Source organism: Pristis pectinata, chromosome 4 (assembly GCF_009764475.1).
Source record: "Pristis pectinata isolate sPriPec2 chromosome 4, sPriPec2.1.pri, whole genome shotgun sequence".
In the NCBI taxonomy this organism is placed as follows: Eukaryota; Metazoa; Chordata; class Chondrichthyes; order Rhinopristiformes; family Pristidae; genus Pristis; species Pristis pectinata.
This window is the reverse complement of record NC_067408.1, coordinates 1,075,824-1,103,371: the sequence shown is the minus strand read 5'-3', so window position 1 is coordinate 1,103,371 and position 27,548 is coordinate 1,075,824. Positions and strand designations below refer to the sequence as shown.

General features: G+C 53.9%; 1 protein-coding gene across 5 annotated transcripts in view; it reads left to right on the top strand.

Moving 5' to 3' along the window:
- Positions 1-27,548, top strand: part of cyfip2 (cytoplasmic FMR1 interacting protein 2) — a 65,423-nt gene that overhangs the window by 22,247 nt on the left and 15,628 nt on the right. For all 5 annotated transcript variants that reach the window (XM_052013465.1, XM_052013464.1, XM_052013466.1 and 2 more), the window contains exons 12-25: positions 4,059-4,178; positions 6,542-6,667; positions 9,123-9,289; positions 10,021-10,168; positions 10,823-10,976; positions 11,961-12,117; positions 13,675-13,771; positions 14,095-14,171; positions 16,138-16,246; positions 18,379-18,498; positions 20,520-20,719; positions 21,092-21,179; positions 22,936-23,079; positions 24,503-24,593. In XM_052013465.1, coding sequence (XP_051869425.1) covers positions 4,059-4,178; positions 6,542-6,667; positions 9,123-9,289; positions 10,021-10,168; positions 10,823-10,976; positions 11,961-12,117; positions 13,675-13,771; positions 14,095-14,171; positions 16,138-16,246; positions 18,379-18,498; positions 20,520-20,719; positions 21,092-21,179; positions 22,936-23,079; positions 24,503-24,593 — 1,798 coding nt within the window. The remainder of the gene's footprint in view (positions 1-4,058; positions 4,179-6,541; positions 6,668-9,122; positions 9,290-10,020; positions 10,169-10,822; positions 10,977-11,960; positions 12,118-13,674; positions 13,772-14,094; positions 14,172-16,137; positions 16,247-18,378; positions 18,499-20,519; positions 20,720-21,091; positions 21,180-22,935; positions 23,080-24,502; positions 24,594-27,548) is intronic.

Here is a 27,548-nt window from a genome sequence, read left to right as displayed (position 1 = left end):
CCCTCCCCACACCCCTCAAATGTTTCTCCATTTGAACATAGACGGGTTACACCTGAACTGGAGGGGAACCAATATCCTGGCTGGGAGGTTTGCTAATGCTACTGGGGAAGGTTTACGCTACGTAGCTTCGCAGGGGGATGGGAACCAGAGCAACAGGTCACTAAGTGAGGGAACGGGCAGGAGGGCTGATGTCAGGGAATGCAGTATTAGGCAGATTCCTAATAACAGATGTGAAGGGACGAATGGTTTGAAGTGTTTGTACTTCAGTGCTCGGAGTATTATGGGCAAGAGTGATGAACTAAGTGCATGAATCAGTACGTGCGACTATGATGTTGTGGCCATTACAGAGACTTGGTTGAGGGAGGGACAGGAATGGGTGATCGATGTACCAGGGTTTCGAAGTTTTAGGAAGAATAGGGAGGGGGGTAAAAGAGGGGGAGGAGTTGCAATACTAATTAGAGATAATATATCAGCTGTACTCCAGGGAGACATAATGGAGGGCTCAGAGACAGAGTCTATATGGGTAGAACTCAGAAATAGGAAGGGTGCAATCACTCTCTTGGGGGTGTACTATAGACCTCCCAATAGCCATCGGGACATTGAGGAACGGATATGCAAACAGATTAGGGAAATGTGTAAAAATTACAGGGTTGTGGTCATGGGGGATTTCAATTTCCCTGATATAAATTGGGACCTCTTTAGTGCAAGGGGGTTAGATGGGGCAGAATTTGTTAGGTGTATCCAGGAGGGGTTCCTAAATCAATACATTGACAGCCCAACAAGGGGAGGCTGTTCTGGACCTCATGATGGGTAATGAGCCTGGCCAGGTGACTCACCTATCAGTGGGTGAGCAATTGGGGAACTGTGACCACAGCTCATTAACTGATAGGATAGCTGTAGATAAGGACAGGTATGGGGCTAGCGGGAGGGTTTTAAATTGGAGCAGGGCTAATTACGAAGGCATAAGGCAGGAACCAGGTAGAGTAAACTGGGAAAACCTTTTTCCTGGCAAGTCCACATTGAGCATGTGGAAAGTGTTTAAGGATCAAATACACGGAGTACAGGACAGGTATGTCCCGATTAGAAGGAAGGACATGAATGGGAAAATAAGGGAACATTGGATGTCCAGAGAAGTGATGAACTTAGTCAAGAAGAAAAAGGACAAGTATGTAGAGCTTTGGAAGTTAGGATCGGACAGAGCACGTGAGGACTATAGAGAAGGTAGAAATGAACTCAAGAAAGGAATTAGGAAAGCCAGGAGGGGCCATGAAAAGTCCTTAGCAAGTAGGATTAAGGGGAATCCAAAGGCGTTCTATACCTACGTCAGGAATAAGAGGATGATGAGGGAAAGGATAGGACCAATTAAGGATAAAGAAGGGAACCTACGTTTGGATGCAGAGGATGTGGGTGAGGTTCTGAATGAGTATTTCTCTTCAGTATTTACCCAGGAGAGGGACATGCAGGATGCAGAAATTGAAACTGAGGGCGTAAACACGTTAGGGCATTTAGAGGTCAAGGAGGAGGTAGTGTTAGGTCTCCTAAATAGTATTAAGGTGGATAAGTCCCCAGGGCCTGATGGAATATACCCCAGATTATTGAGGGAGGCGAGAGAGGAAATTGCTGGGGCCTTGACCAGTATCCTTGTGTCCTCTTTGACCATGGGTGAGATCCTGGACTGGCGAGTGGCTAATGTTGTTCCTCTATTTAAGAAAGGAACAAGGGAAAATCCGGGGAACTATAGACCGGTGAGTCTCATATCAGAGAAAATTCTTAGAGATAGGATATATGGGTATCTGGAATCCAATGGCTTGATTAGGGAAAGCCAGCATGGTTTTGTGCGGGGCAAGTCGTGTCTTACTAACCTGGTTGAGTTTTTTGACAGGGTGACGAGAGAGATTGATGAAGGTAGAGTTGTGGATGTCATCTATATGGACTTCAGTAAGGCATTTGACAAGGTCCCAAATCATCGGTTAATCAAGAAAGTTGGGATGCATGGGGTCAGTGGAGAATTGGCTGTGTGGATCCAGAACTGGGTTGCCCATAGAAGACAGAGGGTGGTGGTTGAAGGGGCTTATTCAGGCTGGAGGCCTGTGAGTAGTGGTGTTCTGCAGGGATCTGTACTGGGACCTCTGCTGTCTGTGATGTACATAAATGACCTGGATGAGTATGTTGATGGGTGGGTTAGTAAGTTTGCAGACGATACCAAGATTGGTGGAGTTGTGAATAGTGTAGAAGACTGGCGGTGGATACAGCGTGATATAGATCAGCTGCAGATGTGGGCAGAGAAATGGCAGATTGAGTTTAACCCGGATAAATGTGAAGTGTTGCACCTTGGTGGGACTAATGTCAAGAGACAGTACACTCTAAAGGGGCAAGAACCTTAAGAGTGTTGAAGAGCAGAGACACCTTGGAGTGTAAGTCCATGACTCATTGAAAGTGGCTACACAGGTAGACAGGGTGGTTAAGGCCGCTTATGGAACGCTTGCTTTCATTAATCGAGGTATTGAGTACAGGAGTCAAGAAGTTCTGATGCATCTCTATAGAACTCTGGTTAGGCTGCATTTACAGTATTGCGTGCAATTCTGGTCATCTCACTACAGGAAGGATGTCGAGGCTTTAGAGAGGGTGCAGAGGAGGTTTACTAGGATGCTGCCTGGATTAGAGGGCATGTGCTATCAGGAGAGGCTGGACAAACTTGGGCTCTTTTCTCTGGAGCGGCAGAGGCTGAGGGGTGATCTGTTGGAGGTGTATAAAATTGTGAGGGGCATAGATAGGGTGGACAAACAATATCTTTTTCCCATTATTGAGCGATCCAATACCAGAGGGCCTGCATTTAAGGTGAGAGGGGGTAGGTTCAGAACAGACGTGAGGGGTATGTTTTTTACTCAGAGAGGGGTAGATGCCTGGAATGCGTTGTCTGATAGGGTGGTGGAGGCAAATTCACTGGGAGCTTTTAAGAGGGGCTTGGATGGGCACATGAATGAGAGGAAAATAGAGGGATATGGGCATTCTGTAGGTAGGAGGGAATAGCTATGTCGGCACAACATTGTGGACTGAAGGGCCTGTTCAGTGCTGTACTCTTCTTAAAAAAACAGTACAGCACAGGAACAGGCCCTTCGGCCCACAATGCCAGCCTAGACTAATCCCATCAGCCTGCACATGGTCCATATCCCTCCATCCCCTGTCTGTCTAACTGCCTCTTAAACACCTCTGTCGTATCTGCCTCCACCACCTCCCCCGGCAGCCCGTCCCAGGCACCCACCATGCTTTGTGTAAAAAAAACTTAGCCCGCACATCTCCTTTAAACTTTCCCCCTCTCACTTTAAACCTGTGCTCTCTGTTCTACGACATCTCTACCCTGGGAAAAAGACTCTGTCTACCCCGTCTCTGCCTCTCATCATTTTATAAACCTCTATCAGGTCTCCCCTCAGCCTCCATCGCTCCAGAGAAAACAACCCAAGTTTGTCCAACCTCTGCTTATAGCTCGTACCCCTCATCCAGGCAGCATCCTGGTGAACCTCCTCTGCACCCTCTCCAAAGCCTCCACATCCTCCCTGTAACGGGGCGACCAGAACTGCACACGATGCCCCAAGTGCAGTCTGCAGCATGACTTCCCGACTTTTATACCCATCACCCTGACCAATGAAGGCAAGCACGCCGTACGCCTTCTTTATCACCTTATCTACTTGGGCCACCACTTTCAGTCTCTTTCTGGCCACACTCTCCGTGGGGAATGTTCCCGTCCTCTCCCCTCCTGATCTTCCTCTGATCCCCTTCGGCCCCTGACCTCCAGACACCCTCCCCCCGGCCTGGGAAACAGGCACCCCCACTCACTTTGTCAAACACCCTGAACCGTCTCTGCTCCAGGGAGGACACCCCCAGCTCCCCTGGTGCCTGGACCCAGAGTTGAGCCACACCTGAGCTGACACAGGAGTGCCAGCAGCATCGCCCCCCCTCAGTGAAGTTCCGGACATGCGGTGGGAACAGGAGCTCAGGTCGGGACGTCCGCTCCATCACAATCTGCTCACCCTCCCTGTGCTCCTCGACTCTCTCTGCAGGTGGTGACGGGGTCAGGGTTGGACAGCCAGAAGTCGGATGAGGAATACCGGGAATTGTTCGACCTGGCGCTCCGGGGACTGCAGCTCCTGTCCAAGTGGAGCACGCACGTCATGGAAGTGGTGAGTGGAGTGTGGACACCCCCTCGCCCGGCAGCTGGGACCCCCCCCACCGGGCACCTGGTATTCCTCCATCCAGGGGCCAACATGGGCTCACCTATTTGTTGTCAGTGGTACATAGAGTCACAGAGTAATACAGCACGGATACAGGCCCTTTGGCCCAACCAGTCCATGCCGACCACGGTGCCCAACCAGCTAGTCCCAATTTCCTGGGTTCAGCCCATATCCCTCCAGGTCCCGCCTCTCCATGTATCAAGCTTCTTAAATGTATTCTCCTATTTATAGAGACGTGGATCCTGTATGTTTTAATCGGGTTTTCGACCTGTCCTGCCACCTTCAGTGATCAATAGACATATTCTTCCAATATAATGTGTAATGTTTTGCAATATTAAGTTTCATCTGCCATCCCTCTATCCATTCCACTAGCCTGTCTACATTTTTATGAAGTCCATGACTATCCTCCATGCCGTTCTCTACAAGTTCTGTGTCATTTGCAAATTTGGAAATTGCCACATCCAAGTCCGACTCACTAATATCTAAGTAAAGCATTGGCCCTAGTACTAGTGCCTGGGGAACTTCACTGTTCCTGACCATTTAGTCTGAGAAACACTTTCCTGCCTCCACTCAGTTCCTGTCACTTGGCCAATATTTTATCTGCACGGCCACAGCCAAGGCCTTCAGTCTTGATGAGCCTCTTGTGTAGGGACGTTATCAACTGCCTTTTGGAAGCCCATATAGATGCCAATTCCCTCATCAGCCCTGTCCGTAACTTGAACAAAGTCCATCGAGTTAGCTTGGCATAACTTGCCTTGAACAAAACCGTGCTGGTTACCTTGCACCGACTTGCACTTCTACAAGTGACTGAGAACATAGGGAATGGAGGCCGTTCTGCCTTCGTGCCTTTTCTGCCATTAAGATCTTTTACCTCACAAACCTAATATTCCTTAACATCCAAAAATGTATCACCCTGTCTTCAATTAAGTCAGTGAGTATGCCTCAACAGCACTTGCAACCGGACAATTACAAAGATTCCCTGTCTCCGAGGTTAAGACATTTCTTCCCATCTCAGTCTAGTGCGGCTGATCACTGACCCCTCACTCCAGATGTCCCTGCACTCGTCCTGCCAAACCATCTGAGAACGTTGCACGTTCAGCGAGATCACCCTGCATTCTGCAACGGTAGAGTTTCTGACAGTGACAATGTTAAGAGCCACTTTGACGGGTACTTGGATAGGAACAGAGTGGAAGGATATGGGTCTAATTAATGAGGGGAGATGGGATTTGCATAGGCACGTGATTGGCAGTCCCGAGTTGGGCCAATCAGGGTGCCTATCTATGCAAATCTTATTTGCATAATGGTACCTCCCCTCGCTGACCAACCTCTGCACCCCCCCCCCCCCCACCCCCACATCATCCCGGTACCCTAGGGTCACACAGCACAGAAACAAGCCCTTCGGCCCATCACGTCAATGCCAACCATTGCATCCATCTACTCCAATCCCAGTTAGCAGCACTTGGTGATTCAAGTGCCCGTCCAGGCACTAATGTTGTGAGAGTCTCTGCCTCCACCACACCCCCAGGGCAGTGTGTTCCAGATTCCAACCCCACCCCCCCCCCGGGGGAAAAATCCCCCTCAGATCCCGTCTAAACCTCCCACTCCTCACCTTAAACCTCATGTCTTCAACACCCCACCTGGGGAGGAAGGTTCTGACCATCAACCCTGTCTGTCCCCCTCGTAATCTTGTAACCTCATTCAGGTCCCTGCTTGGCGTCCTCCCCGGGGAAAACAAGCCCAGCCCATCCAAACTCTCCCATGACCAAAATGTTCCAATCCAGCATCTCCTCTGCACCCTCTTCAACACAGCCACATCCTCCCTGCCCCCTGATGTAGCCCACATCCCCACTTGTGTCACCATCCATGGGGTGTGGGTGTCACTGGCAAGGCCAGCACTTGTTGCCCACCCCTCACTGTCCGTGGGAAGGTGGGGGTGAGCAGCCCCTCTGGGGAAGATGCTCCCACAGCGCTGGTGGGGAGGGAGTTCCTGGGTTCAGACCCAGTGATGGTGAAAGGCTGGGGACATATTCCTGTCAGAACGGTGTGGGATGTGGAGAAGGTCCCCTGCACCACCTTGTTGGGAGAGGCTGAGGATTTGGGAGTTGCTGTCAGAGATATGATGATGCACCGTGTGGATAGTCTGACTGGACGTTGGTGTTGAGCCCCTTCCCCGGCTCTGCCGGTGTCCCAGGGGAAGGGGCTCAACACCAGTCTGTGGAGGGAGTAATCCACCACCCCAGGGGTGAACTCCAGCGCCCATTGGCTGTTGGGGTCTGGCTGAATTTTGTAAGGAGCGTCTCTTTCGTTTTCAGTATTCCTGGAAGTTGGTTCATCCCACGGATAAATTCTGTAACAAGGACTGTCCCGGCACGGCGGAGGAGTATGAACGGGCGACTCGCTATAACTACACCAGCGAGGAGAAGTTTGCACTGGTCGAGGTAACCGGGGTGACTGACAGGTGCCTGAGTTTTAGCTCAGGCTTGACTCTGTACTGAGGGAGGGTCACACTGTCGGGGTGGGGGGGGGTGTGGTACTGAGGGAAGGTCAGACTGTGGGAGGGGCATTACTGAAAATCAGCAACAGAAGTGAGTGCAGTTTATTTTTCTTTATCCACAAAAAAAGCCCAAATGTCCTTTCAAGGTCTTAAGTCACAATGTCTGGTGCCTACTTGTACATGTCTGCTATGGTCTTCCTTACAATACTTACTACACAAAATTTACATTCAAATCGGGATTCAACTATTACAGAAGAAAACCCCCAAGGTAAAACTGCCATTAGTGTTAGAACTCAAGCCAGGATTTTTTTTAAAAATTTTATTGCCTATATATTTTTTAAACTAATATATGCAATCCCAACTATCGCTTGCTTTTACCTTTTGTCAAACCAGTTTCTTACCTCATGATTTTACTGAGCACTCTTACTGTAACAAGTTTAGTCTGTGAACAATGTCCAATGAAAACTATAAAAACCAGCTGTTGGATTCGAGCTAGTCTTAAGTGCTAGTCGGAAAAAAATGGGGTGAGCCATCTTTTGTTTAAATGGCGTTTTGAATTTCATATGCATAAAGTTTTGTTACAATGCGGATTTTATTGTATTTAATAAATGCAACGTGCCGATTCAGATGTGAAAAAAGGGGCATTACTGAGGGAGGGTCACACTGTGGGAGGGGTATTACTGTGGAGCGCGCGGTATTCGCAGGCACCCTGGTTGAGTTCCGCACGGTGGGCGCCTCGGGATGGCGTGTGTCGTGGACGGTGAGAATGCAATTCTTCTCTGAAGTGTTGCGTGTGTGTTTCATGGTTAGTTAGCGTTATTGCTGTAGTTCTGTAGTTTGCATAGTTTTTCTTCAACTTCCTGTACTAGTTGTAATAGTTTGACACCAGATGTCCCTGTGTAGTGCTTTTAGCAAATCAATGTTTGTAAACAAAAAGGGACAATGGTATAGGGGGGTCCCCGGTGGGGGTCTCTCCACACAGGAGTCCTCCCCCTGTACATCGGGGTCCTGGGGTGGAGGGTGCTGTACCGGGCCGTGCCGTGCAACCGGTTCCTGAGCCGGTTCACCGACACCCCGGCCACCTGTCACTCCTGCGGCCAGGAGGAGACGGTGTACCACGCGTACGCGGAGTGCGAGAGGTTGCAGCCCCTCTTTGCGTATCTGAAGGGGCTGCTGCTCAGGTCCTGGCTGCACTTCAGCCTAACGCTACTGTGGCGGGAAATGCTCAACAGGTCAGGCAACCTCTGGGCTCTGATGAAAAGCCATTGTCCTGAGAGGTTTCTCTCCACGCAGATGCTGCCTGACGCGCTGAGGGTTTGTATTCCAGTGTCAGATTGTTCCCACTGCAACGGCTCCTTCACTGGCCGCAGGGCAACGTCAGGCAGTCTGAATTTGGCATAGGCGCTGCACAAATGCAGATGCTTCCTTCCCACCGGCCAGTGGTGGTTCAGCAGACTGGGTCCCAGTGTGAGTGGCCTCAGTCTGGTTTCCTCTGCCTGAGCCAGGACAACCCCTTACCCCCCCGCCCCCCACCAAAACTGGGGGTGAAGACCTTGTTCTGTGCTGTGGGCATGTTCCACTGGAGCCCCGTCCCATTTCCTCCATTCCCACATGTCTACTCTCACCCACCCCCCCACCCACCCCTCCCCAGACAGGATACACTTCCCCTGGTCCTCACCTGTCCACCCCCTCCCCGTAACCGTAGGAGGTGTAACCTCTGTCCCCACACCCCCTCCCTCACCACCAACCAGGACCTGAACAGCCCTTCCAGGTGAGGCAGGGAGTCACGGGCTCTCCCTTCGAGCTGGTCCCTGCATTTGGTGCTCCCGCTGGGGCCTCCTCTCTGTCCGTGACCGAGCGCAGACCGGGGAACGGATTCACAGAGCACGGCGCCCCGTCCACAACAGCCACCCCCAGCTTCCAGTCACCGCCTCCCCATTCCCACACCAAGCCATCTGTCCTCGGCCTCCCCTAATGCCAGGGTGAGGCCCGACACAGACGGGAGGAAGACCACCTCGTGCCCATCCTGGGCCGTCTCCAGCCCAGTGTTCTCCGATCCCAGGTGACCCTCCCCATGTTCTTTCCCCACTCCTACCAGTCCTCCCAGGTCTCTCCCCTTGCTCACCTATTCCATTCCTCCAGCCCAACCCCTCCCCCCTCCTCGCCTCCTCTCCCCCGTCGTCCACCTCACTCCCTCCCCCCCCAACACACAATCCCCCAATCACCTTCTGGCTCCTGGGTCCTGCTTGGTCTTCCCCAGTAGGTGGTCTGGTCACCTGGTTGTTCCCTGTTCCCGAGACCCTCCCCATTTTTTGGTGCCGAGACCCTCATCAATCCTGAAACCTTCCTCATTCCCAAGAGCCTGACTGTGCCCCCGGTTCTTCCCCCCCCCCCCCCAGGTGATTGCGATGATCAAGGGGCTACAGGTGCTGATGGGGAGGATGGAGAGCGTCTTTAACCAGGCCGTGCGCAACACCATCTACGCCGCCCTGCAGGACTTTGCGCAGGTCACCCTGAGGGAGCCCCTCCGACAGGCCACCCGGAAGAAGAAGAATGTCCTGATCAGGTGCCGTGGGTGGGGGGAGTGGGGAAGGGGAGTGTCAGGGTGAGGGGAGGGTGGGGTGGAGAGGAGGTAGTGGGGTTGGGAGAGCAGTGGGGTGGGTGTTGGAGATGAGGTGGGGGGGTGTGGACATTCCCCACTCGGGTTTGACGGGATAGATTTCTCTGCCTCACTGGACACGTGTGTATCGGACACGTGTGTATTGGACACGTGTGTACCAGGCATGAGCATCCGCTTCCAGGAAGCTCAGCTGCACATCTGTTCTGTGAGGAACATCTGGACACCAGGACCACATCTGGACAGACACCACAGGGAAGGGCCTGGCCACTGGGCTGGAGCCTGGAACCAGCTGTGGCCAGATGTTCCCTCCAGTACTGAACCCTGACCCCGGTCCCTTCCCCGGTCCCCTGCACCCTTGCCCCGGGTGCTGAGGTTCACCACCCCTCCCCCACCCTGTGAGCAAGGGGAGCCTGCAGTTGGGGTTTGAGGGACCCCCACCCCCCTGTGGCCCAGCTCATTGCCCGTTTCACTGGCCCCTCCTGGGGGGGGGGAAATATGAAGCCGGGGGGGTGGGAGGGAGGGAGGGAAGACCCTATGGGGGGAAGGGGTGAGGAGTGTGGGAGAATCTGGTCCGTGAGGGAGGGCCTCCCACTGCTCTGTGGGAACAGCTGGGGTGTGGGGTTGGAGTTTGCTGGGATGTGCACTGACTGGAGCTGACGGCCTCTCCCACCCCTCAGTGTCTTGCAGGCGATCAGGAAGACCATCTGTGACTGGGAGAGTGGCCGGGAGCCCCCCAACGACCCCTGCCTGAAGGGAGAGAAGGATCCCAAGGGGGGCTTCGACATCAAGGTGCCTCGGCGAGCCGTCGGACCCTCCAGTACTCAGGTTCGGTTCCAGTGAGCACACTCCGCCACGGCTCGATGGGTCGTACTTCCCTCCCACACCCCCCCTCCCCCCCCCCCCCCCCCCCCCAGGGAGTGCAGCACACACAGCTTTGTGGAGGACAGTCATATTGCAGCTGTATAAAACTGTCCACATCTGGAGTATCGCGTTCAGTTCTGGTTGCTCCGTCACAGGAAGGATGTGGAGGCTTTGGAGAAGGTGTCCACATCAGCCACACAGGACAGGCTCGATCCCCTTCCCCTGGAGGTCCCCTGGAGTGGTGAAGTGTGTGCAGGGGTAGCGCTTCACCTCGTGGGCGAGTGCAGACCCAGAGCTGTTGATACAGGAAATCCCGCAGGGAGTTCTCCCAGCAGTGGTGGGAATCTGGGTCTCGCTCCCACTGGGGGTGGGTGAGGGGAAGAGTGCGGATGCATTGAAGCAGGGGCTGGACACCCTCGAGGGAAGGGGTCACACCCGCAGCTTCAGGAGGAAGTTTGAGTGGATCATAAACACCAGCACCGGCTGGCTGGGCCGAATGGCCTGTGGCTGTGCTGCCTGTCCATGGGGTGTGACGGTTTGGTTGAGCTGACAGCTGGGCGGAGGGAGTTACCCTGTGCGTCCGTGGGATTGTACTGACCGAGCTCTCTCGTGCTCCAGCTGTACATGGTGAGGACCATGCTGGAGTCGCTCATCGCTGACAAGAGTGGCTCGAAGAAGACCCTCCGCAGCAGCCTGGACGGCCCCATCGTGACGGCCATCGAGGACTTCCACAAGCAGTCGTTCTTCCACACCCACCTCCTGAACTTCAGCGGTATGCAGCCTTCCCGCAACCTTCCGTGACGGGTGTGGGCAGGGGAGCTATGGGAGCAGGGATGAGTCCAGAACCTTCAGTGTGATGTCAGGAGGCTGTTCCCCACCCAGAGGGCAGTGTGACCTGGGACTCAGAAACTCTGGGGGTGAGGTGGACACAGAGTTTGGTTGGTGACGAGTTTGAAGGGATGGATAGAATAGCAGGGCAGGTCCGAGAGCCAGAATGACCTCTTCAGGTTCCGCACTAGAAATCCAAAATATTGATTTACCAACAGACCCAGAAGAGGGGATGGGCCAGGTTGACTTTCGATTATACATGGTTGGTGATTGTATCCAGTGGAACGTATTTGAAAGGGTGAGGCAGATGGATTTCTAAAGATATTTTCTCCAGTTTGGCTTGAATCCGAGGCAGAGGAAACAGAATAGTCTTCACCTCATTGACAGGGAGCAGCTTCAGTATCGTCACCCAGAAATGAGATTGTTCCCAAAGCGATATTCCCCAGCATCTGACAAAATCATCATCAGTCAAAATGGAACTTCTTTCAGACTGAGCCTGACGTGGGCACGGGTGGTCACGGTGTGAAAGGAAGGAACGATCTTCAAAATGGAAAACTGGGTGTGAAGCAGCAATTGAGCAGTGGATCAGACTGGGCCTGATCAGTGCTGAATCTGTAGGGTCATGGACACCTGAGATGAGCATTAGGCTCCATATCAACATATGGGTGGGGGGAGTCGGTGACGGGGGAGAGTGTCCGTGGGCTGTGGGAGGGGATTCAGTGGGTGGGGGGAGTCAGTGATGGGGGAGAGTGTCCGTGGGCCGTGGGAGGGGATTCCATAGGTGGGGAGGGTCTGTGGTGGAGAGACCGTGCTTGGGTGGGGAGATGTGTTGACATACAAACGGCTCTGTTTTATTCTGCTGCTTTCAGTAACGTTACTCCCCGTTCTGAGCAATGGTTCTCCTGACCGCGGGCTGTTCCAATTGCAGAGTCTCTCCAGCAGTGTTGTGACCTGTCCCAGCTCTGGTTCCGAGAGTTCTTCCTGGAACTGACGATGGGTCGGCGGATTCAGTTCCCCATTGAGATGTCGATGCCATGGATTCTGACCGACCACATTCTGGAGACCAAGGAGCCCTCGATGATGGAGTAAGGCCATGGTCCAACCTCCCTCTGGGGTTCCTGGGGGTCTGTTCCCTGATCACGTTTCATAACCCACTGGTGTCAGACATTTCACCTCCAGTAGTTTTGATCAGTTGGGAAGTAATTGTTCCAAACCACTGGTGTCCCTCAGGATCCAACCCTGGAATGCCAGGATCACTGGGCAGGTTTGAAGAGGGATGTGTGGATTTGTTTCCTTACTCCCTATTGCCGCGTGGAATTCAAAGCAATACTCAAAGCAATGCCCCAGTTTGGACAGTGTGGTATCAGAGGCAAAACTCAGCTGCGGTGCCCACATTTAAAACCAAATCTTTCACGTAGGACAGAAATCCAGGGCCCAGTGCAGAGCACTGTGGGGTCCTGTATCGGGCACTGTACCGAGCACTCTGGGGGCCCAGTGTACACACCTTCCAGACACAGGCTCCTGTGGACCACTGTCCTTGGTTCTCCAACTTTCCCCTTCCCCCAGATCCCATGGGCTTTCACTTTGCTCATCAGGCTCTGAGGTGGGACTGTCGAAGTCCGTGCTGGAGTGCGTGTTCATTACATCAACCACACCACCCTCATCAACCATCCTTGTTACCTCCTCAAAACATTGAGTGAAGTTAATCAGACACAACCTTCCCTAAACCGATCCATGTGAAGTGTCGGTTAACCCCGCCGTTCTAAATGCTGCTTCATGCTGTCCCCAGAATTCCTGCGATTATTTGTACACCACTGATGTCAGGCTGACCCACAGCCCAGGAATGTTCCTTCCTGCACCTTGCCCCAGTTTGGTTAGAACAACCTTTGGAGGGCGGATGAAGGTTTTCAGGTTGTTTCTCCTGGGGCGGGTGGGATCCAGCAGTGTCTGCCGGAGAAGATGCTTGGGGAAGAGACCTGATTATTCTGTTGACTGGTTGTCCTGAGTGTTTGCATAAGAACTGAGTTATGTTGAGGCAGGAATACATCTCCTCCTCAGGCCAGACCTGGAGTACTGCGCACAGCTCAGGATTGCAGCATTCGAGGCAGTGCAGAAGAGATTCACTGGGTAATTCATGGGATGAGAGCTTTGTCCTGTCAATAGTGGCTAAAGAAATTAGATCTGTATTCTAGAACGAGGGGTGATCTTATTGAAACATACAAGATCCAGTGGGGGCAAGATGGGGTAAGTGTGGAGATGTTTCCGCCAGTGGGAGAATCTGGAATGAGGACACAGTTACAAGATTAAGGGGCGGTTATTTAAATCGGAGGTGTGTAGGGACTTCTCGCAGAGGGTGGTGAGTCTCTGGAATTCCCTACCTAGGAAAGTTGTGGCGGCTGGGTGACTGGGGGGGTTTAAAGGGGAGGAGGGCAACTTCTTGAAAGGTTGAAGAATTGAGAGCCACGGGGAACTGGCATGGGAGAGGAGGTGAGGTGGGGGGCAGATCAGCCACGTGGGGCAGGCTTGAGGGACCAAGTGGCCTACTCCTGCTCCTTGTGTGCTCTGGGCAGTGACAAGCAGTGAAGGGAATTTGCCAAAGTGTTCTCAGAACAACCCAGCTGAGCCGCTGTTCCTGTTTCTAGGTACGTGCTGTATCCGCTGGACCTGTACAATGACAGTGCGTACTACACCCTGACAAAGTTCAAGAAGCAGTTCCTGTACGATGAGATCGAGGCGGAGGTGAGGAGGCTCCCACATTCGTTCCTCGGGGAGGCACCGGCCCGTTCGGTTGGCCTGACAGTGGTGGTGGGGAACCGCAAGGTTTGGAGCGCCACTGTTGCACCTTCTGCCTCCAGGAGCAGTGCCCCCTCCACAGCACTGATGTCCCTCCTCCCCGGGACTGTACAGTGAGTGGCCTCCACACCCCCCCCATCTCCAGACTGGGACATCCTGGGGTGGTCTCGGAACCTCTGGAGCCACGTTGGACAGCACTGTGGGGCTGCCGGGGATGTTGGGTGGGCCACAGATGACCACATTGCTAACGCTCCTGACCTGTGTCCTAGGTGAACCTCTGCTTCGATCAGTTTGTCTACAAGTTGGCAGACCAAATCTTTGCTTACTACAAGGCGATGGCGGGCAGGTAGGGAGCCAAGCCCCTTGCTCTGAATGTTGTGACCCCGGCAGTAGCCGCTGTGATGTTGTGACCCCGGCAATCGCTGCTGTGTTGTTGCATTCCATGTTTATAAAATGATAGCATCATCTCCAGAGGCCACCTGGCCCATTGAGACCATGCCAGCTCCTCAGGAGTGCTCTGCAGTGAGTCCCATTGCTCTGCTGTCTCCCTGGAACTCTCAGAGTGGAACGGCACAGAAACAGGCCCTTTGGCCCACAATGTCCGTGCTGACCTTTCTGTCCATCTACACCACTCCCATTGCCCACATTAGGACAGTATCCTTCTAAACGTTGTCTGTTTAAGTGTCTGTCTAAACGTTTCTTAACGCAGTGACTGTACCTGATTCCCCCACCTCCTCTGGCAGCGAGTTCCAGATATCACCCAGTATCTGTGTAAAATCTTACCCCTCAGATCCCTTTAAACCCCCTTTCTCTCCCCTTTAACCTATACCCACTTGTTTACGAGAGCCCTATCATAGGAAACGGACTCTGACTATAGAATATGGAACATTGCAGACAGTACAGGCTCTTTGGCCCACGATGTTATGCCGACATTTTATCCTGCTCTAAGATCTATCTAACCCTTCCCTCCCACATAGCCCCCCCATTTCTCTATCATTCGTGTGTCTAAGAGTCTCTTAAATGTCCCTAATGTATCTGCCCCCACAACCTCTGCCGGCAGTGCGTTCCACGCACCCACCACTCTGTTGGAGTCGGAAGAGTGGCGATACTTGCGGACTGTCCCCAGCACGTTCTCAGATGCATTTCACTGTGTGATTCGATGGACCTGTGACTAATAAATAAATATCTATATCTCTGTGTGAAACCCTTACCTCTGACCTCCCCCTGTACCTTCCACCTGTCTCTCCCTCTCAATCTATACCAGGTCACCCCTCGGCCTCCTTTGCTCCAGGGAGAACAAGCCCAGTCTGCCCAATCTCTCCCCATCACTAAAGTCCTCCAATCCAGGCAACATCCTGGGGAATCTCCTCTGCTCCATACTCATCCCTTCCAGACGGGAACGGCAGAGGCTGAGGGGAGACCTGAAAGAAGTTTATAAGATTATGAGAGGCAGAGACAGAGCAGACAGCAGGTAGCTTTCACCCCCAGGGTCGAAATGTCCACTACCAGAGGGGGAAGTTCAGAGGAGATGTGGTGGGCGCCTGGAATGTGCCGCCAGGGGTGGGGGTGGAGGCGGATACGATGGAGGGGTTTAAGAGGCATTTAGCCAGACACAGGGATGTGCAGGGAGTGGAGGGAGACGGACACTGTGTAGGCAGGAGGGATTAGTTTAGTTAGGTGTTTAATTACTAGCTTAACTAGTTTGGCACAATGTGGTGGGCTGTAGGGCCTTTTCCTTGCTGTACTGTCCTGTGTTTTATGACTGCCCAGATCCTTTCAGGAAACTCCTGTTGACTGTGTTCCACAGCTCGCTGTGAGCTCCCTCCTTCTCCCACCACTGGTTTATCCCTTCGCTCTGGGCACCGACACCCCTGTCACTGTGAACAGTTTCACCTGAATCCCCCCATGTTTGGGAGCCCCTCATTCAATGCCCCCCTGACCACCTGCTCTGAGGGCTGGCCCTCCACAGAGGCGATGCCCTTCATCCCTGTTACGTTCAGTAAATCCCCCCGGCACCACTGGGGACCTGCCTCCTGTGGGACAGCTCCTTCCTGCTCTAGTCTTTGCTGGGTCCCGTGTTGCCTCAGTGGCCCTGTCAATGTGTGCTCCCCCCCACCTGGTTTATGCTTCCTGCCCCCTGGTTGCCCTTCCTGAACCTTGCATCAGTTTGTTTGTGTTGCCTGTTCCCATGAGACATCCCATGGTGCGTGTAAACCCTCGGCTGCTGCTCTCTCCGTGCCCCTGTGTTGCCCCGGGGTGGGTTTTGTGTGGAGTGACTGGTAAAGTCCAACGAGAGTTCTCTCCTCCTCCAGTGTGCTTCTGGACAAAAGGTTTCGAGCCGAGTGCAAGAACTACGGAGTTATCATCCCCTACCCTCCTTCCAATCGCTACGAGACGTTACTGAAGCAAAGACATGTCCAGGTACTGGCTGCAGACACAGGGCTGGAGTTAGGCTGCCCAGTGCCTGTGGGTGTGGGGACACTGCCCTACAGTCCTCAGTCCCAGGCTTGACCCCTGACCTTGCCCCAAAATGGTGATAACTGGCCCGGCTGTGGTTCCCCTGGGGAGAGATTCCGGTTCAGGGACACCTGCTGCAGGGAGCAGGTCTGAATAATGTGGAGCTCAGATTAATTCCCAACCACAACTACTTCTGTTTATGTAGGTCCATTAAACGAAGAAAACATCACAGGCAGCCGTCACCAGACCGGGGTGACACCAGGCCAAGTGTGATGTCCTTAAACACTGCAGCTCTGGCAAATGGAGATAAGAATAGACCACAGCTGGGATGTGGGAGATCAGGGACACCTCCAACGTTCCCGGTGACCACACCTGGGATGTGGGAGATCAGGGAAACCTCCAAAGTCCCCGGTGACCACACCTGGGATGTGGGAGATCAGGGAAACCTCCAAAGTTCCTGGTGACCACACCTGAGATGTGGGAGATCAGAGTCACTTCCAATGTCCCGGTGACCACAGCCACTGGATGTGTCGAGCTGCTGTCAGACCACGTGGAGCCGTGGGTGGACTCACTGTGCAACATTCAGGATGGTGAATGTGGGAGACAGTATGTTGTGAGTTGGCCACATTGCAGGTACGGAGAGGGAGGAGGTGGGTAACCACCAGAAAGGGCAGTTGGGGCAGGAGTCCCTCACAAATACGTGTACTGATTCAGATACAGTTGTGGAGATGGCCTCTGAGCAAAGTAGCAGCAATAGCGGCCAAGTTTGTGGCACCGCGGTTGGCTCCGATACACAGTAGGAGAGGGAAAAGTCTGGGTGAGCAGTAGTGGTGGGGATTGTTCGCTGAGGGGGATGGACGGGTGTCTCTGTGACTGAGAGAAAGTATCCAGAACTTCTTCCAACAATTTTCCACTATTGATGTAAGGCTCACCAGCCTGCGTTTTTGTGGCTTATCCCTCCTGTTCTTTTCGAATAAAGAAGCGATGAGGTACCCTCCAGACTTGAGTGAAAATCAAACAAACTGCAGGTGCTGGACATCTGAAACAGAAAACGCTGGAAACACTCAGCAGGTCAGGCAGCGTCTGTGGGGAGAGCAACTGGTCGATGACCCTTCATCAGAATGGGGTAGGAGACAAAAGAAGCTGCAGGGAGGGTAGGGGGCAGGTGTCTGTGACAGGGTGAAACCAGGGTGACCACGGGGATAAGCTGTAAACAAGGTGACCTGGTCAGTGAGCGAGTGGGAGCAGTTGGAGAGGGAGAACGTAGACAGAAGGATGTGGGAGATGTGAAACGTAGAGCAGGAGGGCGTGCCCGGCAGGTCAGGCCGCGGGTGTCCTCCAGTCCCAGAGAGAGAAACAATCTGAGCCAGTATCACAGGGAGGGCTACAGTTACTGATCAGGTTCCCGATGAGGTTTCCTGAAGTTGTAGAGTTCAGTATTAAGACCAGAAGCTGCAAAGTATCCAGACAGAAGATGAGGGCCATTCCTCGAGCTTGCACTGGGCTCACTGTGGCAGTGCAGGATGTCACAGACCAACAGGTCAGAGCAGGAGTGGGCTGGAGAATTAGCATCAGGTAACGGGATGCTGAGGGTCACTCCTGATGAGCACTGGTGCTGCACAAAGCAGGAGTGACCCTCACCTAGTCTGTGTTTGGTTTCTCCAGTCTCCTGGAACCTCGCCATGGCTAATGAAGATGCCAGAGCCCCAGCTATCTCCTCCCACATTTCCTGGGATATATCTGTCCGTCCCTGGGGATTTATCCACCTTATTGTGTGCCAATAGCTCTGACGCATTCTCCCTCCTGACCCAGCTGTTCCAGAATATCTGAAACCCACCCCCCCTCCCCCCCCCCCCCCCCCCCCAACTCTCCAGCCTCCACATCCTTCTCCCTGCTGAATGAGAAGTATTCATTCGGGATCCCGCACATATCCCCTGCTCCATGCATAGATTCCCCCTCTGGTCCTGAGGGGACCTACCCTTTCCCTAGCTATCTTCTTGCTTCTGTGTAAAAGGTGTTAGGATTCTCCTGCCTTTTGCAGAGGGGAGGAGGGATGTGTGAGGGGCTGGGATTGATCTGTTGACGTCTTGTTGCAGCTCCTGGGGAGGTCCATCGACCTGAACAGGCTGATCACCCAACGTATCTCAGCGGCCATGTACAAGTCTCTGGATCATGCCATCAGCAGGTTCGAGAGTGAAGACCTGACCTCTGTTGTGGTAAGGAGACCGGAGACCAGATCCCTAACCCTGTGTCGGCTGAGTAACTGGGGCTCCACGGGGAGAGAGCCCCAGCTAACCAAGCAGAGGACTGAAAGCAGAGCTAGACGTGGCCAAACGGAGCAGGGAACATGAGAACTGGGCAGAGGGCCACAAACTGGCAACATTGGAAAATAGCAACAAATAGCAAAGTAGATTGTACGACCCTTTTACAGGAACAACAGTGTGCGGCACTGCGGCACGGCGGGTAGTGCTGCTGCCTCACTGCTCCAGAGACCCGGGATCGATCCTGACCTCGGGCTCTGTCTGTGTGGAGTTTGCACGCTCTCCCTGTGACCCCATGGGTTTCCCCAGGTGCTCCGGTTTCCTCCCACATCCCAGTGACGTGGGGGTCGGTGGGTTAATTGGCCGCTGTAAATTGCCCCCAGTGTGTGGGTGAGGGGTGGGATCTGGGGGGTGTTGATAGAGATATGGGGAGAGTGGGTGGGTGATGGCCGGCAGGGACTCAGTGGGCCGAAGGGCCTGTTTCCATGCTGTTTATCTCTCTGTGTGGCAGACATCGGCTGCTCAGTGGTTGAGACAGGGATATAAGGAATGGGAATATGGCCATTTAACAGACAGCTTGTATCTGTGTTCACGGTAGTAGACACCAATAGTACCAAGCCAATGATGGTGAGGCACTGAGTTCCCACACTGGAGGAAAGGTGCACGAACCACGGGAGGAGGTAGAGGTGGCCCAGACCCCTGGACACTGGGTTGTGTCTGGGCTTCAGGAAGAGGTGATGACGGGGAATGCGGATGTGTTGGTTGTCACATTCCTGGATTCTGGACACATGGCAGATGTCAGAGAGTTGCTGGAGAAGGGAGGGAGAGGGATAACGGGGATAGGAAGGGTGGGGGAGTGGTAACACGGTGAGGCAGCACCACCGCATGGGTTGGGTTCTTGGGGAGGGGGAGCCCGTGGGGTAGGGTACGGGTAGAGTGGGACATTTTTAGGGTAAGTGTGCCAGGGCCTCGGCTGTTCTCACTCGGACCTGGGTGAAGTGACGGAATGCAGAGGTCGGAGGGGTGGTGGTAGTGAGGAGAACACGGCGGCTGCTGAGGGGGAGGGGTAGGGAAGGAGGGGCAAACGGAGGGGAAGTGGGAGGTTGTCCACTGGTGCAGTGACTGTGGTACAGGTGGCACTGATGGATGGTTGGGTACAGAGGGCAGGGGTCCTCACGCAGGAAACACACAGGTTCGGAATCAGGACAGTAGTGCACCGTTGGTCTTTGTGGTGTGGGGTCTGGAGTGCAACAGTGGGGGTGTCTTGCTGCAACTGGACAGGTGCTGGTGAGGCCACTCCTGGAGTACGGGGCAGGGATTTAGGGGCTATTGGATTCTCTGCCATTGGAGGCTCAACAACACAAGTTGGGTTGCAGGGTTGAGGAGGTTGTCCCATCAGGAGGGAACCACCTCTGTTCTGGAGTTTACAAGAATGGGAACTCAATGGTCGGCTCGGGTTATAGGGGCAGCCACAAACTGGGCTTTAGGGAACTGCCTGGACACGAGCCCACACTGAGATCTCCAGCTTCGGATTGTTCCGGGAAGTGAAGGATGTGGGAAGCTGGAGAGACAGAGAGTGGGCCATGAAACTGTGGAATGCTGGAGAAAGTTTGAGGGGCCGATTCAGTGAGAGAGTCTGTAATTAGACCCCTCCGCAGTGAGAGGAGAGTGTGGGACCATGGAGACTGGGGGGGCTGGGGGGAGAAGCCCCCCCCTCCTTCCTTCCCTCCCTGGGCTGATCTCTCTTAGTGTCAGTCAACAACACATGGGATATGGACCTGGACGTCACCCTGGGAGTCAGGTCTGGATATTTGCTGTGGCCAAGCCTGGCCTTGGCAGTGATGTCTCAGAGGGTAGGCTGGCCGCCACCAGGGTGTGTACCTCATGGACTGGACCTTTGTGGGGGGGGGGGGGGGGGTGGGGGGGGAGTGGGAGTGGTAGGAAGGACTCACTAGTGATGCTCTCTCTCTCCACAGGAACTGGAGTGGCTGTTTGAGGTGAACCGCCTGACTCACCGCCTCCTCTCCAAACACATGACCCTGGACAGCTTCGACGCCATGTTCCGAGAGGCCAATCACAACGTGTCTGCCCCCTACGGACGAATCACTCTGCACGTCTTCTGGGAGCTCAACTTCGATTTCCTTCCCAATTATTGTTACAATGGCTCTACTAATCGGTTAGTGTAGCCCTGTCCCGGGACTGTGTGACGGGACGGTGCGGAGGGAGCTTCACTCTGTGTCTGACCCCGGGAGTGTGTGATGGGACGCTGAGGAGGGAGCTTCACCCTGTGCCTGACCCTGGGAGTGTGTGAGGGGACGGTGTGGAGGGTCTGACCCCAGGAGTGTGTGACGGGACGGTGCGGAGGGAGCTTCACCCTGTGTCTGACCTTGGGAGTGTGTGATGGGACGGTGTGGAGGGTCTGACGTTGGGAGTGTGTGACGGGACAGTGTGGAGGGTCTGACCCTGGGAGTGTGTGACATTAGCACTGCGATCGCCATCCCAGACTGCTAACGAACACGGTATCAGGATTGCTGCTCTGTTTGTCCAGGTTTGTCCGCACGGCGATCCCCTTCACCGATGAACCTCAGAGGGACAAACCAGCCAGTGTCCAACCCTACTACCTATATGGGTCAAAGGTGAGTCAGCAGAGCCACAAACTCATCACCCTGTGAGACTGTTTGCCCTCCTGCCCACTCTTTAACGTGACCGGGTTGTCAACCTGATGCTTTACTGGAAATCAGAAAGGTGATCGTTTCAGTCGGAACGTTGGTCCTGTGGCAGCAACGAAGGGGGAGCCTCCTCTCTCCAGGGGATGGGGGAAGAAGGGTGGGGAGCAGAGTTACCTCTCTCTGGCGGCAGGGGGAGTTACCTCTCTCCAGGGTGGGGAGCTTAAGTTTAACACAGAATCATAGAGCAATACAGCAGGGGAACAGGCCCTTCAGCCCAACTCGTTGCTACTGACCTGGTGCCCACCCAGCAAGTTCCATTTGACCCCATATCCCACTGAACCTTTTCTATCCTGTCCAAATGTCTTTTAAATGACATTATTGTACTTCCCACACACCCTCTGACATCCACCCCATCTCCAGCCACCCACACCCCACCGACACCCCGCTCCAGTAACCAACATCCCCCTCACACCCCACCCACTGACACCCACACCCCACCCACTGACATCCAACCCATCTCCAGCCACCCACACCCACCCACACCCACCCACTGACATCCAACCCATCTCCAGCCACCCACACCCACCGACACCCCGCTCCAGTAACCAACATCCCACCCACACCCCACCCACTGACACCCACACCCCACCCACTATATCCCATACACTACTTTCTTTTTCAAACGTGGTTCAGTGAGAGGCCATTCAGCCCCTCTGTGCTGTGCCAGTGTGGCTGTTCCTCAGTAGCTCGCTCCCTATCTCTGGCTCCCCCTCACTCCACCTCTGTATCCTCCTCCCTAGTCCCTGCTTCCCCCCCCCCACCGCCAATCAACATCTCCCCCTCCCCCTCATCTGCTGTCCTGTGGCTCCCCCTTCCCCCATCTCAGTCTCTGTTCCCCCCCATCTCAGTCTCTGTTCCCCCCCATCTCAGTCTCTGTTCCCCCCCATCTCAGTCTCCGTTCCCCCCCCATCTGTCTCCGTTCCCCCCGCCATCTGTCTCCGTTTCTCCCCCCCCCCCATCTCTGTCTCTGTTCCCTCGGTCTCCATCAATAGCTGAGATTAAGGGAAGCCCCTGCACATGGAGGCACCTCAACATCTGCCCAGGTGTGGCCGTTTACCATCTGTCCCTGTCTCCCTGTCTCAGTGATCCCCCCCCCAAGGGTGACATGCACAGAGCCACTGCAAACACATCTGGGCCAAGGATGCTGCCTGGATTGGAGGTGGTGACAGGCTGGTTTGTGTTCTCTGGAGGGAAGGAAGCTGCGGGGTGACCTGATAAGATCTTAGAGGATTATGAGAGGGATAGACAGTTAGATCTCTTTCCATGGGAGGGGTATCACAAAGAAGAGGGCAGAGATTTAAGGTGTGAGGAAGGGGGTTTAAAGGGGATCTGAAGGGTAAGTTTTTGATATCTGGAACTCGCTGCCAGAGGTGGGGGTGGAATCGGGTACGGTCACTGACACTTCAATAGGCAAGGTACGGTCCTAATGTGGGCAAATGGGAGAGGTGTAGATGGACAGATAGGTCGGCATGGACGTGATGGGCCGAAGGGCCTGTTTCTGTGCTGTTCCGCTCTGTGACTGTCACCGGAAACACATCTGGAGAATTCACATCTGGGCAAAGGTCACAGGCGGAGAGTTTCTGCAGACCGTTGTGTGACTGGGTTAAAGGTCGGCCCACTCCTTCCAGTCAATAACTGACCGAGTCGACCTCCGTCCTCACAGCCCCTGAACATCGCCTTCACCCACATCTACAGCGTCTTCCGCAACTTTGTGGGGCCCCCTCACTTCAAGACCATCTGCCGTCTCCTTGGCTACCAAGGTATCGCCGTGGTGATGGAGGAGCTCCTGAAAATCGTCAAAAGCCTGGTAAGTGACGAGGACGTAGTGGACTCTGCAGGCAGGGTCTGGGGTGGGGGGGGGGGCGTCTGCTGCACGAGGGGAGATTGAGCAGACCCAGACTGTACCCTCTCAGCTTGAGAATGAGGGCAGATCTCATCGAAACTTAGAGAATCTCGCTGGGGCTCCACAGGCTGGATGTGTGGGTGGGGGGGGGGGGGTGAGGGGAGGGTATGTGCAGGGGGGCAGGGGGGCATGTGTGTGGAGGGTGGCTGCGCAGAGGGTGTTTCCCCTGGCTGAGGAGCCTAGGACCAGGGGCACCATCTCAGAGTAAAGGACTGGGGTGGGGACAAAGTTCTTCACCCAGGGAGCAGTGAATTTTGGAATTCCCTACATTAGGGAACTGTGGAGGCTCAGTTGGTTCACTGATTTCCTTCAATGCAGATCAATAGATTTCTGGGCGTTGAGGGAACTGAGGGATGTGGGGACAGTGCTGCCTTCAAGGATCTCTGAATGTACACCAAGGTCCCTCTGTTCCTCCATACTTCCATTCTCCATGCCTTGTTAGTGCTTCCAAAATGTAGCCCCTCACATTTGTCTGGATAAACTCCATCTGCCATTTCACAGCCTATCTCAATATCCCTGCAGCCTAAGTCTACCCTCCCCACCGTCAACAACTCCACCAACCTTCCTGTCATCTGCAAACTTCTCGATTCTGCCTCCCACACCTAAATCACTCAGCAAGGGTCCCAGCACTGATCCCTGCGGGACACCACTAGTCACAGGCATCCAATCACAAAATAAACCCTCTGTCTCCTATTGCCAAGCCAAGTTTGGATCCAGGTTTCCAACGTCCTGGATGCCATGGGTCCTAACCTATTGGACCATTCTCCCAATGGGACCTTGTTGAAAACCTCACTGCTGTTTTCTGAGGAATGTGTGTTGGTCTCAGGCAATAGGGGGAGTTTCTCTTTGGGTAGAAGTGTGGGGGGGAGCTCTGCTTCTAACATGCTGGAGCTCCCCATTGAGCAGAAACACAACTGGGCCCACCTTGCAGTTACTGTGGCTCTGTCAGAGGTGGGGATCCAGTGGTGAATGCGTCACTCCTGAACTTGGAGCCTTTCCCCCCATCCACAAGTCAGGAGGTGATGGAACACTCTCCGTTTACCTGGGCAAGTGCAGCTCCAGCGACTCTGGAGAAGCTCGACACCATCCAGGACAAAGCAACTGCTGGATGGGGCCCCATCCATCCCCCAAACACTTGCTCCCTCCACCACCGGCGCACACTGTGAGCCCTGAGATGGTCTGGGTGGTCGGGGGGGGGGGGGGGGGGGGGGGCAGGAGGATGGGTGGGACGTCCTGGGTTCAGAGGTCGGGCGGGCTGTGGGTCCTGGGTTTGGGAGGGGCTGGGGTGGAACAAGCCTGATGTCTTGTGCCTGATTCTCCCACACAGCTACAGGGCACGATCCTGCAGTACGTGAAGACCCTGATCGAGGTCATGCCGAAGATTTGCCGTCTGCCTCGCCATGAGTACGGGTCCCCAGGTCAGTGAGCAGCAGACACGGGGTTAACACAGCTGGAGCCGCATCGTCCCACAGCTGGGTAACAGCAGGAGAGGCAGTTCAGCCCATCGAACCTGTCCCCCCTCCCCTCTCCCCACAACCCTGCCCCCCTCCCCTCCCCCCACACCCCTGCTCCCCTCCCCTGCCCTCTCCCCACAACCTTGCTCCCCTCCCCTCCCCCCACACCACTGCTCCCCTCCCCTGACCCTCCCCACACCACTGCTCCCGTGAATTCTCCCCAATCCTGGTCCGAACAAACACGTTCTGTGTGTGTGTTTCCGCCCTTCTCCGCCTCTGGAAGTGGTCTCGGCATTCCGTGGGATCAGCCCCAGTGTGAGCACACTGTCCCTGCCTCGTTCCAAGCCAAGGGTCCAACCCCTGAGGGTCTTGAGTGTGTGGGGTGTGGGAGGATGGAGTCACGGGGATGGGGGTGGACTGTAGGCTGTAGGGGATGAGATGGGGGGAGGATGGCCCGAGATCGAGTGGACAGTCAGAGACCTTTTCCCAGGGCGACAGCAGCCCCGGTGACTTATCCATCCTAATGTCTTTCAATAGTTCCAGCACATCCCCTTTCCTCACATCGACATGCCCAAGCATATCAGCCTGTCGTTCGCCATCCTCACAAATGTCAAGCTCTCTCTCTCTGGTGAATACTGAAGCAAAGTATTCATTAAGGACCTCCCCTACCTCTTCCAACTCCAGGCACAGGTTTCCTCTTTTATCCCTGATCGGTCCTACCCTCTCTAGTCATCCTCCTATTCTTCACATACGTGTAGAACACCTTGGGGTTTTCCTTAATCCTACTCACCAAGGACTTCTCATGCCCCCTTCTAGCTCTCCTAAGTCCATTCAAGCTCCCTCCTGAATGCCTTGTAACTCTCCAGAGCCCTGTCTGATCCATGCTTTCTAAACCTTGGGTAAGCTTCCTTCTTCCTCTTGACAAGATATTCTACACCTCGTGTCAACCACGGTTCCTTCACTCTACCATCCTTACCCTGCCTCAATGGGACAAACCTATCCAGAGCCCCATGCAAGTATTCCTTAAACAACCTCCACATTTCCTCTGTGCACTTCCCCAAGAACATCTGTTTCCAATGTACACTCCCAAGTTTCTGCCTAATAGCATCATAATTCCCCCTCCCCCAGTTAAATACTTTCCCATATCGTCTGCTCCTATCCCTCTCCAAGGCTACGGTAAAGTTCAAGGAGTTATGGTCACTGTCTCCAAAATGCTCTCCCACCAAGAGATCTGAAAGCTGATCAGGCTCATTGCCTAGTACCAGGTCCAGTATGGCCTTTCCTCTAGTCGGCCTGTCCACATACTGTGTCAGGAATCCTTCCTGGACACACCGAACAAACTCTGCCCCATCTATCCCCTTTACACTAAGGAGGTGCCAATCAATATTAGGGAAGTTGAAATCACCCATGACAACAGCCCTGTTATTTTTGCACCTCTCCAAAATCTGCCTCCCGATCTGCTCCTCAGTGTCTCTGCTGCTATTGGGGGGGTCTGTAGAATACTCCCAATAGAGTGATCGCTCCCTTCCTGTTTCTGACTTCTACCCACACTGACTCAGTGGACGATCCCTCCAGGACATCCTCCCTTTCTACAGCTGCGACACTGATCAGCAAAGCCACTCCCCCACCTCTTTTACATCCGTCTGTCTCCCTTTTGGATCATCTAAACCCCAGAATATCCTGCAGCCATTCCTGCCCTTGCGACAGCCAAGTCTCTGTAATGGCCACAACGTCATAGTTCCTCTAAGTTCATCGCCCTTGTTCCTGATACTTCTCGCATTAAAGTAGACACACTTCAGCCCATCCAACTGACTGCAATTTTGCCTATCCTTCCTCACTGTCTTTCTACACTCTGCATCTACTCGTACAGTAAATAAACCAAGCTCTGGTTCCCATCCCCTTGCCAAACTAGTTTAAACCCTCCCCAACAGTTCTAGCAAACCTGCCTGCAAGAATATTGGTCCCCCTTCAGTTCAGGTGTAACCTGTCCCTTTTGTACAGGTCGGACCTTCCCCAGAAGAGATCCCAATGATCAACAAATCTGAAACCCTGCTCCCTGCACCAACTCCTCAGCCACGCATTCACCTGCCAATTCATCCTATTCTTACCCTCACTGGCACGTGGCACAGGCAGCAATCCAGGGATTACTACCCTTGAGGTCCTGCTTTTCAGCTTCCTACCTAACTCCCTATATTCCCTCTTCAGGACCTCATCTCTTTTCCTACCTGTGTCATTGGTACCAATATGTACCACGACCTCTGGCTGTTCGCCCTCCCCCTTCAGAATGCTGTGGACCTGATCCGAGACGTCCCTGACCCTGGCACCAGGGAGGCAACATACCATCTGGGAGTCTCTTTCACGTCCACAGAATCTTCTGTCTGCCCCCCCTTACTATGGAATCCCCTATCACTACCGCTCTCCTCTTCTCCCCCCTTCCCTTCTGCTCCACACGACCAGTGCCAGAGAAGTGTGAGGTGGTACACTTTGGATGGACAAACTCCAAGGTGGAGTACAAGGTTAATGGCAGGATTCTGGGCAGTGTGGAGGAGCAGAGGGATCTGGGGGTTCATATCCACAGATCACTGAAAGTTGCCTCACAGGTGGATAGGGTGGTTAAGAAAGTTTATGGGATGTTGGCTTTCATAAGTCATGGGATCCAGTTTAAGAGCTGCGAGGTAATGATGCAGCTCTACAAAACTCTGGTTAGACCACATTGGTTGCAGTTCTGGTTGCCTCCTTAGGAAGGATATGGAAGCGTTGGAAAGGGTGCAGAGGAGATTTACCAGGATGTTGCCTGGATTGGAGAGTATGGATTATGAGGAGAGACTAAGGGAGCTAGGGCTTTACTCATTGGAGAGAAGGAGGATGAGAGGAGACTTGTTAGAGGTGTACAAAATATTAATAGATAGAGTGGGCAGC